The sequence below is a fragment of the Erinaceus europaeus genome, chromosome 16, assembly GCF_950295315.1.
Source record: "Erinaceus europaeus chromosome 16, mEriEur2.1, whole genome shotgun sequence".
NCBI lineage: Eukaryota > Metazoa > Chordata > Mammalia > Eulipotyphla > Erinaceidae > Erinaceus > Erinaceus europaeus.
Window position 1 is genome coordinate 61,206,269 of NC_080177.1, and position 13,406 is coordinate 61,219,674.

General features: G+C 39.7%; 1 protein-coding gene across 6 annotated transcripts in view; it reads left to right on the top strand.

The window, feature by feature from the left end:
* HEATR5A (HEAT repeat containing 5A) overlaps positions 1-8,129 on the top strand; it is a 112,521-nt gene extending 104,392 nt beyond the window's left edge. For all 6 annotated transcript variants that reach the window (XM_060175219.1, XM_060175222.1, XM_060175221.1 and 3 more), the window contains 3 exons: positions 778-929; positions 5,898-6,111; positions 6,393-8,129. In XM_060175219.1, coding sequence (XP_060031202.1) covers positions 778-929; positions 5,898-6,111; positions 6,393-6,700 — 674 coding nt within the window. In that variant the 3' untranslated portion in view covers positions 6,701-8,129. The remainder of the gene's footprint in view (positions 1-777; positions 930-5,897; positions 6,112-6,392) is intronic.
* The last annotated feature ends 5,277 nt before the right edge of the window (positions 8,130-13,406 follow it).

The window sequence follows — 13,406 nt, forward strand, 5'->3', positions numbered from 1 at the left end:
TTTCTAAGCCACTTACTCCAGTTTAGGTTTACAGTTGGCTAGATTCTATCCAAGCAGTTCAGGGCTCAAGGCAGGAACCAGCATTGGACAGGATGTTGTTTTATTGCAGAAGCTATTCACATATACACCACAGTGATGCAGACTGGGACACTTTAGACATATCTTTGGTGCAGTGCCAAGGAGTGAACACCGGTGTCATGCACACATACATAGTACTGTGGAACCACTCCTCATACCCATTTTTTGTTTTTTGTTTGTATCAGTTCTACATTTTGAGAGACTAAGAAAGACACCAAAGCACAGCCTCACCATCTGTGGAGTTTCCTTGTTGTTCTCCATTGGTGCTCCTATGTGGTGCTAGAGATTGAAGCCAGGGCCTCATCCTTAGTGTAAGGCATGAGCTTTACTTACTGTGCCATCTCCAAACCCTACATTCATCTTTGGGATATGGGAGGGAACTGGCACCCAGAGAAAGCCCATGTGGAGAAAATAGGCAGTTTTCACAGACTGGGCCCATCCAGAAATCAATATTTTTCCTTCATCAGTAAAACTATGAAATGACCCGCTATATGTATTCACTGGTGTCTTTACCTATGAAGGTTGTAATTACTTTGTTTATTCTTGTCTCTGAAATTATTTACAACAGAATTCTAAAACTGTACAGTCTTTACTGGGATTCTTAAGGTCAGTGAATACTTGTTATACTCACTAAAGATTAGAGACAATAAATATAGAAGTAATGGGATCCATTTCTCATAGATTATTTCTCTTTTACAGATGAAACTCACCAGGACCTTGATGAAATTAGTCTACTTACTGCCATCACAGTCTTTATTTTGTCTACCAGTCCAGAAGTAACCACTATCTCAAGCCTTCAGAATTGCTGTATTGAGAAATTTAAGGTTGCTCTTACAATAAAAGATCCTATGGTAAGAATATCTTTGTCAAGAGAGATGCTTCTAATTGGGATATGGGTAGCCTTTTGAAAGACTTTTTGAGTTTGTTGCCTCCAACAAGTACCAGACTAAAATTTGTAATTTAGAGGTTTAAATTAATCTCTTTTCTTAGGCTGGCAAAGCCAAAAGATAATGGTCTTGTTCTTTGACCCTCAAATCAGCAGACAATCAAAGACAGATAAAAGAAGTCTTAAAGAAAAAGCCACAGAGATGGGGGCTGGGCAGGAGCACAGCAGGTTAAGCGCACATGGCACAAAGCGCAAGGGCTAACGTAAGGATCGCAGTTCGAGCCCCCAGCTCCCTACCTGCAGGGAGTCGCTTTGCAAGCAGTGGAGCAGGTCTGCAGGTGTCTTATCTTTCTCTCCCCATCTCTCTTCCCCTCCATTTCTCTCTGTCCTACCCAACAACAGCTATGACAACAATAATAACTACAACAAGCACAATAACAAGGGCAATAGAATGGGAAAAATGGCCTCCAGGAGCAGTGGATTCTACTGTAGGTACTGAGCCGCAGCAATAACCCTGGAGGCAAAAAAAAAGCCATAGAGATAGCTCACTGGATAGGGTAGGCATGCAAGTAACTCAGGTTCAAGTCCCAGCAAGTAACTCAGGTTCAAGTCCCAGTGCCACATGAGAAATGCACCTCTCTCCCTCTCGTTTTATATGTCTAAATGAAAAAGTGACCTAGAGGGAGTCGGGCAGTAGCACAGCAAGTTAAGCACAGGTGGTGCAAAGTGCAAGGACCAGTGTAAGGATCCTGGTTTGAGCCCTTGGCTCCCCACCTGCAGGGGAGTCGCTTCATAAGCGGTGAAGCAAGTCTGCAGGTGTCTTATCTTTCTTCCACCCCCGTTGTCTTCCCCTCCTTTTTCCATTTCTCTGTGTCCTATCCAACAACGACGACATCAATAACAACAATAATAGTAACTACAACAATAAAACAAGGGCAACAAAAGGGAATAAATAAATATTTTTTAAAAGAAGAAGAAAAGAAAAAGTGATCTAGAGTGGTGAAATTGCGCAGGCATTAAAAAAGGGGTGAATGTCAAGGACAGGCTAGGAGGTGGCACAGTATTTTGCAGTGTGTTGGACACATATAAGTGTGAGGTTGTGTGTTTGATCCCTGGCATCCTGTGTGTGAGATTAAGAGTAATTCTCTGCTTCTTTATCGTTAATATATACTATCATTTTCTAAAAGGGATGTTGGGTGGGACAGATAAAGCTCACATTACCATGTATGGGGCTTGAGTTTGGGCCCAAACACAACATGGATGTAAAATGAAAGCTCCAATGCTAGATTTCTCCCCATACACTTGAAGTAAAAAGAATGAGGAATAAAAACTAACTGTGAAATAGAGTCATCTTAAAATTGGTATATGTCAAATCCTAGGAGGTGGCACAGTAGATAAAGCATTGGGCTCAAGCATAGGATCCCAGAATTGATCCCTGGCATCACATGTGGTACTCTGGTTCTCGCTCTTTCTCATTAATACTTAAGTAAATACTTTTTAATTGATATGTAAAAACTTTACAAAGTGCTCTTTGAGGGCCAGGTGGTGGTGCACGTGGGTAAGCACACATTACAATGCACAAGGACCCATGTTCAAGCCCCTGGTCGCCACCTGCAAGGGGAAAGCTTCACAAGTGGTGAAGCAGTGCTGCAGGTGTCTCTCTGTCTCTTTCCCATTCGACCTCCTCCTCTCCCTCTCAATTTCTTTCTGTCTCTATCCAGTAATAAATAAATAAAAAATTTTAAAGTGCTCTTTGTAAAATACTTTCAGCTTATAATAGATACTACAAAATGAAGGGAACATGATAGCACATTTATGCCTTCAGTATGTGATTCTAATACAAGGTTTCAATTCCAATAACAGTATTCTACATACAAGTCAATCCCATTCCTTTTTTTTTTAATTTTTTTCTTTTTTTAAAGATTTTTAAATATTTATTTCTTTTTTGTTGCCCTTCTTTTTTGTTGTTGTTGTTGTTGTTGTAGTTATTGTTGTTATTGATGTTGCTATTGGATAGGACAGAGAGAAATGGAGAGAAGAGGGGAAGACAGAGAGGGGGAGAGAAAGACAGACACCTGCAGACCTGCTTCACCACCTGTGAAGTGTCTTCCCTGCAGGTGGGAAGCCGGGGGCTGGAACCGGGATCCTCACACCGGTCCTTGGGCTTTGCACCACATGTGCTTAACCCACTACACTACCACCCTACTCCCAATCCCATTCCTTTATGACACCTTCTTTTGCTAGATTAATTTCTCTTTTATTTGCTAAAACTTTCTTTTGTTCTTCTGCTCTGTCACTAGAAATTTCAGGTAGCATTGTCATGGTGGTGACTTTCATATATGGTAATATATACGTTCCAGACTTGGTGTCTTAGAACCTTAGGCAATGATATTTGGATGTCAAATACATAAAGGATTTTGTCCAAACCATTTTCCAAATTTTTCAAAATATTTTGTTGTTTATTCATACCAGGGTTATCACTGAAGCTCTGTGCCTGCACCACAAACCCACCATTCCAGGTGGCTTTTTTTTAAGTAGAGAAATTGAGAAGGAAGGAGAGATAGACATTTACAGCACTACTTCACCACTCATGAAGCTTCACCCCTGTAGGTGGGGACCCAAGGTTTGAACCATGGTTGTTGTGGATGGTAGTATGGCACTCTCTCTACAGGGTGTCCCACTGCCCTGACCCCTTAAAAGTATTTTTTAGTACTTCGTTTTATTTTTTTACATTATGAAGGGTGACATCAGGAGGGGAATGGGAACTAGAGAACAGAAGAAACATGAACCATTCTTACTTACCTTTCCCTATGATACCCACATACTTACTCTGTGTGTGTGTGTGTGTGTGTGTGTGCGCGCGCGCGCGCGCGCCTCCAGGGTTATCACTGGGATTCAGTGCCTGCACTACGAACCCACTGCTCCTGGAGGCCATTCCTCCCCTTTTGTTGCCCTTGTTGTTTATTGTTGTTATGGTTTTTATTATTGTTGTTGTTGGATAGGACAGAGAGAAATGAAGAGAGGGCGGGAAGACAGAGAAGGGGAGAGAAAGATAGGCACATGCACACATTCACTACCTGTGAAGCTACTCCCCTGTAGGTGTGGAGCCGGGGGCTTGGAATCGGGATCCTTACTCTGGTCCTTATGCTTTGTGCCAGGTGTGCTTAATCCACTGCACTACCGCCCAGCCCCCCACATACTTAAATTTCTATCTCACCAACTATTACCACTGCTAGGTGTTAACACTTGAACTTAGGAAATTAAGCTAAAAAATCATAAGGGCGCCAGGTGAAAGCATACCTGGTGGAACACACACTTTACCATGTGGAGCCCTGACACCACATAGTAGCACTATAAAGCACCATTAGAAGCTCCACAGATTGTAGACCAGTGCTGTGGTGTGGTGTCTCTTCTCTCTAGCCCTTTCCCTGTCTGGAATAAAAAGAATGAAAACTCAGTCTGGGAACCAGGCCATTTGCATACCCAGATGAGTGCACAGGTTACCATGTGCAAGGATTCTTCCAGCCCCCGCTCCCCACCTGCAGGGGGAAGCTTCTTGAATGGTGGTGCAGGTGTTTCTGTCTTTCTCTCTACTTCTATGTTCTTTCAAATAAAAAGAGAATGGGAAAAAAGGGGTGTGGAATGACAACTGGAAACAGTGGATTTATACTGCTGGCACCAAGCCCTAGCAATAACCCTGGTGGTGGTATATAAATAAACAAATAAATCTCAGCCTGGGAACAGTGGAATCATGTATGTATGAGGTCCCAGTGCCACAAAATAAAACAGTTAGATTTTTTTAATAGATTAGAGATAAATTAAAATACTTTAGGGGGAAGAGGGCAGTGGCACGCCCACTTGAGCACACATGTTACTATGCCCAAGGACCCAGGTTCAGGCTGGTCCCTGGTCCTCACCTTGGGGACGGGGGGTGGGGGGGGTTCTTGAACAGTGAAGTAAAGCTGCAGGTATTTTTCTTTCTCTCTGCCCCTCCCATTATCTCTCTGTCCTATCAAATACAAAAATAAAAATAAGGAGCAATAGCATAATGTTTCTGCAAAAAAGACTTTTATGTTTGAGGTACCAAAGGTCCTAGGTTCAATCCCCAGTACCAGTAGAACTCAGAGCTCAGCAATAATCTGGTTTAAAAAAAAAAAAGGCTGGCTGTGAGTGCACATTACAATGCACAAGGACCCAGGTTTGATTCACTAGTCTCCACCTGCAAGAAGGAAACTTCATGAGCGGTGAAGCAGAGCTGCCAGTGTCTCTCTGTCTTTCTCCTACATCTTCCCCTTCCCACTCAATTTCTGGCTGTATCTATCCAATAAATAAATAAAGATAATTTTTAAAAAAGGAAAAATGGCCACTGGGAGTAGTGAATTTGTCATGCAGGCACCATGGTGGCAATAAAAATAAATTAAAGATAACTAAATAATAAAGAAACATAAAGTTTTATTTTATTTTGCCACCACTGAACCCACTAGGATTCAGTGCCTGCATGACTCCATTGCTGCCAGTGGTAATTTTAAATTCTTTTTTTTAAGTCTTTGTAAATATTTATATTTATTTTTACTGAAAGAGATGCAGAGAGCTCAGAGCCTCAGGTTGAAAGTTGCTTGCATAACCATTGTGCTATCTCCCCCAGCCCAGTTCTCTCTTTGTTCTATGTAGGGGGTAAGAGACAAGGGGAGAGAGAGGAGAGATAGTACCACATTGCACTACTGGTCATAAAGCTGTTCTCCTGCAGGTACTCCTGTCTTGGTGGCCTGGGGTCCAAAGCTGGGCCCTCTCACATGGTAATATGTGTGCTTGACCACATGAAGCACATGTTGGCCCCAGGACTGGAAATTTATTTTTAAATATTTTTCAGTTATCACTTTAATACAAACAAAGCTTACTTATATTTTATACTGTCTTTGTCTCACCTCATTAGGTACAAATCAAGACCTATCAGCTCCTGCTTTCCATTTTTCAGTATCCGAATCCAGCCATTTCCTACCCATACATATACTCTTTAGTACCCTCTATTGTGGAAAAACTACAGGAAATAGACAAGAGAACACCAGAAGATACTACAGAGCTTCAGATCTTTCAAGAAGGCATAAAGATCTTGGAAGCACTAGTAACTGTTGTGGAAGAGCAGTATTGTAAGTGACAGCACTAAAATCTTACTAAATCAGAATTTGTCCAAAATGAGAAATGTAATTATTATTTTAAAAATTAAGCTAACCATTTAATATTGTATGTTCACATTCATTGAAAGGCAGGCGATATATATGTTAATCCCAAGTTTTCGTAGTATTTGTTAGTGGAAGTAAACAGTGGAAGAATTACTTCCCCTCAAGTGGGGAGAAAAATACAGACAAATGCATTTATAACTCTGTGTAATGAGCATCAATAGAGCTTTTATTATTTGTTTGCTTTCCAGGCGCTCAGCTGGTGGCCATTCTTTTGACTATCCTCATTTCCTTTCTTTTGGAGGAGAATGCTCTGGGATCAGCAACTTCAGTAAAGAGAAACTTACATGAATTTGCTTTGCAGCATCTTATGCAGATTGGGCCTCAGTACTCATCAGTTTTTAAAAGTGTGATGGCTTCTTCTCCAGCCCTGAAAATACGTCTTGAGGCTGCTATAAAGGGCAGTCAAGAAAGTGTCCGAGTAAAGATGCCATCATCTAAGCATACTAAGAACCCTGGAAGTAATTCAACCATCCAATTAAAGACAAACTTCTTCTGATTTTTTATTTTTATAGTAACCACCTTAATGAGTTGTTCCTTCTTTTTGGGACAAAAGTAACATTATAGACACAAGTGCACTTGGAGGTTTGATTTATTGATATCTACAGCTGTTAATGTCAAAGTAAGACCAGGCTTAACATTGTGGGGAGGGGGATTCAAGTTAGTAAAGTCACAGAGATCTGTCAGAATTCTAGCCAGCAATTTCGAGTGCTAACGAACTGAACATACCAAAAATGCCACTGCTCTAAAAATGAAAATAATTTCTAGTCCAAACACAATTCTTACTTTTTCATTTATGGTATTCTTAATTTAATGACAGGTGTAGATTTCACTGTAGTTTAAATCACCTGCATTTATCCCAGTTGTATCCAAATTGCTAATTTAAAATTCTGCCTTATTCATTAACTTCTTTAAACATGTTTAAATTTCTCAAAGAGCATAAGTGATTGGTGAAAAACTAGGGTGCCTGGTTTAGGATTATCCACTATATAATAATACAAATCAATTACAGTCCTACAGTGTGGCTTAAGATTTGGTAGCTATAAATGCAAATTTTGATCATCTTTTAGTTTTTTTTGCACTGGGTTCAGAAAATTGAAGTTTACACTATATATATATGATATATATATATATACACATATACATCATATATATGTATAAAATAAAGTATCTCCATTTCAACCTTTCAAATGGATTTTCTGTTACCTTTGTTCCTAACAAATCTGTTTCCATTTATGGCAAATGTTCATACTGAATTTAATATGGACTCATATATATCAACTATGGCTTTATATAAATGTCAAGTTTAGTACAAATTTAATTCATCAATAAATATGTTTTTTAGCTTGAAACATATTTTAATATAGAAAAATCTGATGTAAAATCATATTGTTGAAAAATATTTTTACCTATTGGTCATTGACTTATACTTAGTGATATACTCTGAACCAAACACTATGACAAAACAAAGCATGTTCCTATTAAAAATTAAAACCAGTGATGCAAAGTGCAAGACTAGCTAAAGGATCCCGGTTCGAGCCCCTGGCTCCCCACCTGCAGGGGAGTCCCTTTACAGGCTGTAAAGCAGGTCTGCAGGTGTCTGTTTTTTCCTTCCTCTCTCCATTTCTCTCTGTCCTATCCAACAACAACGACATCAATAATAACTACAACAATAAAACAATAAGGGCAACAAAAGGGAATAAATAATAGAAATAAATATAAAAAAATAATAAAACCAAAGTGATAGGGTCATATTCAGAACTGAGAAAACACTTTGAATCAAGTAAAAGCAATGTGTTCTACTCTATTTTATTATGTTTGTATATAGATAAATACTCTTGTAAATTATTGAAAAATGAAAACATTTGAAAAATTCTAACACTAAGATCAATTTTTCTAATTTACATAAATAAAGCTAATTTTCTTAATTTTTCTTGTATTGGAAATTATTTTAGCCACAAAATCTGCCTAGTCTCACAGATTTCAGGAATCGGGTCTGGAGTAAATAATACCCTTCCTCTGTATCTTGGCCTTTTTTTATTTTTAATTTCTTTATTAGGGGATTAATGGTTTACGGTCAATAGTAAAATACAATAGTTTGGACATGCATAATATTTCTCAGTTTTCCAACAGTATCTTGGTCTTTTACCTGAGAGGAACCCTTCCTTTGGAGCATTCTTCACAGTCATCTGGATTCTCTGTTTTCATATTTCTGTGAATTTGAGTAATACACTCCTTACTGTTTCCTTGACTTGAATGGCCACGCCTTTGTTCTACCTGTCACACACCTTTCCTTTTACCATGTGCCTCCCCTTGGTGACTTTTCATCACACTTTTTATTTCAACTACTAAGCACTGTTGTTGAAGTATATTAGTTTACATGGATAGTGAAAATGTCTGCTCAAAAATAGAGATATTTATCTGGAGATTATATAAATATATATACATAGATACTTTGCAGTTCTGGGGACTCATATGCATACTTTCATTACTTCTAAACCAACATTTTCCATTCTTTTTACTTCAGATTTAGGGGGAAATACCACACCATTGGAGCTTCCCTCGTACATAGAATTTCTGTGTACTGAAGCTCAAACCCAGGCAGTGCTTAAACACTCCCCCACCCCTTTATTTTCAAACAGAACTCTCACATATTTATTATCACTGAGTCAAAAAATAGGAACAGAAGCATATTAGTAAAGGTGAAAATGGGTTTCTAATAAAATATATCCAAATAGTGATGTTTGTTTGTCTGATACAATAAGATGCTTATGACATGTCACAGCATAGATAGATATATATATCCACCATCTTAATGTGTGATTCCTTATAGGTCCATTTAGTTCTTCAGCGTTTCCTCTTGGAGTTGTACCTGACTTAATTACCCATTTTTATCTAAATTTAAGGTGAAGCCATCTACCAACTTCTAATAGGAAATGTTATGTTAAAAGGTGTGAACAATATCTCAGGGAAAATTGAGGTGAGAAAGGCGTGGAATCAACTTTGAACTGAAGCTGTACAAACGATGACAATGGTAAACCCCCCCTAGAGAACTTTATCTGCTAGGGAAGACCCAGGAGACCTCTTCACTGTTCAGGTGAGATAAGTTGTTTGTTTTTGTGGAGCTGTAACCTCTTACCTGTATGATTGCACTGTTCCCAGGTTTTGGGGTTTTTTTTATTATTATTTATTTATTTATTCCCTTTTGTTGCCCTTGTTTTTTTTTAATTATTGTAGTAGTTGTTACTGATGTCGTCATTGTTGGATAGGACAGAGAGAAATGGAGAGAAGAGGGGGAGAGAAAGACACCTGCAGACCTGTTTCACCGCCTGTGAAGTGACTCCCCTGCAGGTGGGGAGCCGGGGGCTGGAACCAGGATCCTTACGCTGGTCCTTGCGCTTCACACCATGTGTGCTTAACCCGCTGCACTACTGCCCGACTCCCGTTTTTTTTTTTTTTTAATTCAAACAACTCTGAAGATTTCCGTAGTGCCATTTATTATTATTTATTTTTAAGTTGTGTTAATGAGAGAAAAAAATAGCATCACTATTGTCTGTAGTACTAGGAATTAAATTCAGGACTGTAGGACACATACAAGTCCTACAGTCTCCCCACTCACACAAATAAGGATTTTTGTTTTTATTTACTTTTTAAAAAAAGAACACTGAGGAGGGAGTTTGGCAGCAACACACGTAGTAGAGCACATGGTATAGTGCATGTAGACTTAGGTTCAAGCCCCTGGTTCAATTTCTCTCTGTCCGACCATAAAAATAGAAAAAAGAGGGAGTCAGGCAGCAGCACAGTGGGTTAAGCGCAGATGGCAACAAAGAATGCCGGTTCAAGCCCCCTGCTCCCCACCTGCAGGGGAGTCGCTTCACAGGTGGTGAAGCAGGTCTGCTGGTGTCTTTCTCTCCCCCTCTCTGTCTTCCCCTCCTCTCTCCATTTCTCTGTCCTATCCAATGACAACATCAATTACAACAACAAAAATAACTACAATAATAAAAACAAGGGCAACAAAAAGGGAATAAATATTTAAAAAATTCAAATAGAAAAAAGAAAAGAAGGCCACTGGAAGCAGTGGATTCATAGTGTTGGTATCAAGCTGCAGCAATAACCCTGGTGGCAGTAAAAAAGAAAAATTCAGCTTTTAAAAATATATATATAATAGGGGTATAATTCCACACCATTTCCACTACCAGAGTTCTATGCCCCTTACCCACCTCCAGCAGAAATGGCTATAATTCTCCCAAAGTCACAGATATGGTTTGACACTATATCTATAGATATATAGAGGGATACAGAGAGATTTAGATTTTTTTTGCCCATTTTTATTCAATTCTACAGTCCTGCCTTCACTTCCTTTCAAATCACACCTACACCTCCTACCTCCAGGTATCCTTCCTTTTCCCTCTTCCTTCTCAAATAAGTGAAACAGTGCCTGACTTCCTCTGGTGTTTTGCAGATTCTCCTCCATTTCAGTGATGGTATAAAACAAAGATTCCGAGTGACAAACATTCCAGGTCTCAGTGAAACAAATTCAGGGCCCTCTGGGCATCTTCCCCTAACACTTACACCCTCTGAGAGTATGGGTCGAAATTCTTTTTGGAGTACAAAAAGGAGTTCTGACTTCTGTGATTGCTTCTCCATTGGACATGAACCACCTGCAATCTGTCTCTGTCTTTCCATAGTAGGGTAGTGCTCTAGAGAGGTGAGGTTCCAAGGCACACTGGTAAGATCATCTGTCTAGGGAGGTCAGGATGGAATCATAGTAGCATCTGAAACTTGGCTGAAAGGTAGTAAGATATAAAGCAGGACAAAATATTTAATAAACAGGAACCAAAAAGTACGAATAGAGTGAGTGATATTAGAAACCCTGAAGTGGAAAGAAACTAGGATGTCTATTTTAGGTATGTTGCTAGGAGCCCATGAGTTTAGTAGTCTTTGCTTGACCTTGATAACTAACATGGAGGTGGACTAGAAGTATTATCTGGGAGAATGGTGTCAGAGTAGAGAATAGAACTTGAAAATCAGGTCAGGGCAGAGAGTGTCTCCCAAACTTGAAAAAACATATATAAATACAATTAACTGTTAACAGGGACCAGGTGGTGGCACACCTTGTTGAGCACACAATTCCAATTAACTGTTTACCACATCAGTCTGACCCAGAGCCCATGTATATTCATATTTAGCACAGGAGCCTGTGTCAGTCTGAGCTCACAGTCAGTCCATGGTCATAACTGGGAACATTCTAGGCTGCACTCATTTCAGGACCAGTCTTCAGTGACTAAGTAGAATGACCCAGTCTCCCTTCAGAAAGTGGAGCAGTTCTTACAATTGTTATTTATAGTGAGGGTAAAGTCCTGGAGAGGCCCACAAAAGTGTATATGATTACATTCTTGTTGGAAGTGACCAGTGATGGTAAAGAGAAATATATTATGGGACTAGACCCATAGTACTTATGGAGGAATGCAAGGAATTCCCTGACTAGAACCCCAGGTGTTAAGGTGGCCTGTTATAGGCTAAAATAGCCATCATTAAATGAGCCAGTCTCTTGCCCTTAAAATAGATATTTTTATTTAAAAAGTATTTTTGTGATAATGTTGGTTTACATCACTATAAATGTTTCAAAAGTACAGGATACCAACAAAAGTGGCCAAATAAAAGGGTTTGTGCTTACCTTTGTTCATACACTAAAACCACAACAATACATGGAAATACCCACACAGACAGACCTAATACTCAGGCATCCATAACACAGGACAAAAATGGAGATCCAGGCAGCAAGGTCACAGAGAAGCCCTCCATGCCACAATGAATCACACCCCAGAAGAGATTGTAAAGATAGAGAACTTTATTCTATCTTTGCTTTCTGCCACCAGGGGTCATTGCTAGTATTCTAGACCTGCAGAAATCCTCTGCTCCCAATGGACTTTTTTCCCTTTCATTTTGTTAGAGTGTGAAAAGAGGTGAGACACTACAGCATTCCTCCACCACCTTGTACAGGTGCTGGAGGCTTAAACCTAAGCCCTCACACACATTGAAATGTGTGTTCTATTAGATAAGCCATCTCATATCCTCCTAGATAAAGACTTTTAATCTGGCACGCACTTTATCACAGTTTTGTGCCTACAAGTATACAACAAAAGCTACAAACCACATAAAAAGGAATTTTCCATTTATCATTAGAGAAATGCAAATTAAAACTACACCGAGATACCATCTCACACCTGAGAGAATGGTTTTCATCAACAAGCCCGGAAATGGCAGGTGTTGGAGAGACTGTGGGAAAAAAAAGGAACTGATAAACTGCTGGTGGGAATGCAGACTGGTAAAGCCCCTTTGGAAGACTGTATGGAGAGTTTGCAAGTAAAAATGGGATTGCCTTATGGTCCAGCAATACCACTCAGGCACTTATCCAAAGGACATATACTAATTTGATGGAACATATGCACCCCTATATTCAGACCTGTATTCACAATAGCCAAAGAGTAGCAGCAACCTAAATGCCCATCAACAGATGACTGACTAAAGAAGTTAATGAGATATATGCTCCGTGGAATACTACTCTGCAATCAAAGATGATTTTCTGTCTTTTGGAACTAAGTAGATGGAGCTGGAGGTGATTGATTATGCTTAGTGAAGTGAGGTGATTATGTTTAGTGAAGTAAGTGAAGCGATGAAAGACAACTACTACATGGCTTCACATATGTGGAATCTAGAGATTTGATACACATGAACTTGAAAAACAGGCAAGCAAACTTTCTAAGACTTGTGAGAACTATGGTAGTTATCTTTAGGATTTGGGAGTATGCGAATATAGAATATTGGTAGGTGTGGTGTGGAACTATACACTGTAATCTTTTAAAAATTTTTTCCTTTGTTTATTGGATAAAGACAGTCAGAAATTGAGAGGATAGGGGAGATAGAGAGGGAAAGAGAGAAACCTGAAATACTGCTTCACCACTTGCAAAGTTTCCCCCTGCAGGTAGGGACCAGGGGCTCAAAACTGTAACCTGTGCTCAACCAGGTGCGCCACCATGCCAGCCTCTACACTGTAATCTTAAAATCTCATAGCCAGGAGGAGTTGGCCTGTAGCGCAGCGGGTTAAGCGCAGGTGGCGCAAAGCGCAAGGACCAGTGAAAAAATCCCGGTTCAAGCCCCCGGCTCCCCACCTGTAGGGGAATCATTTCACAGGTGGTGAAGCA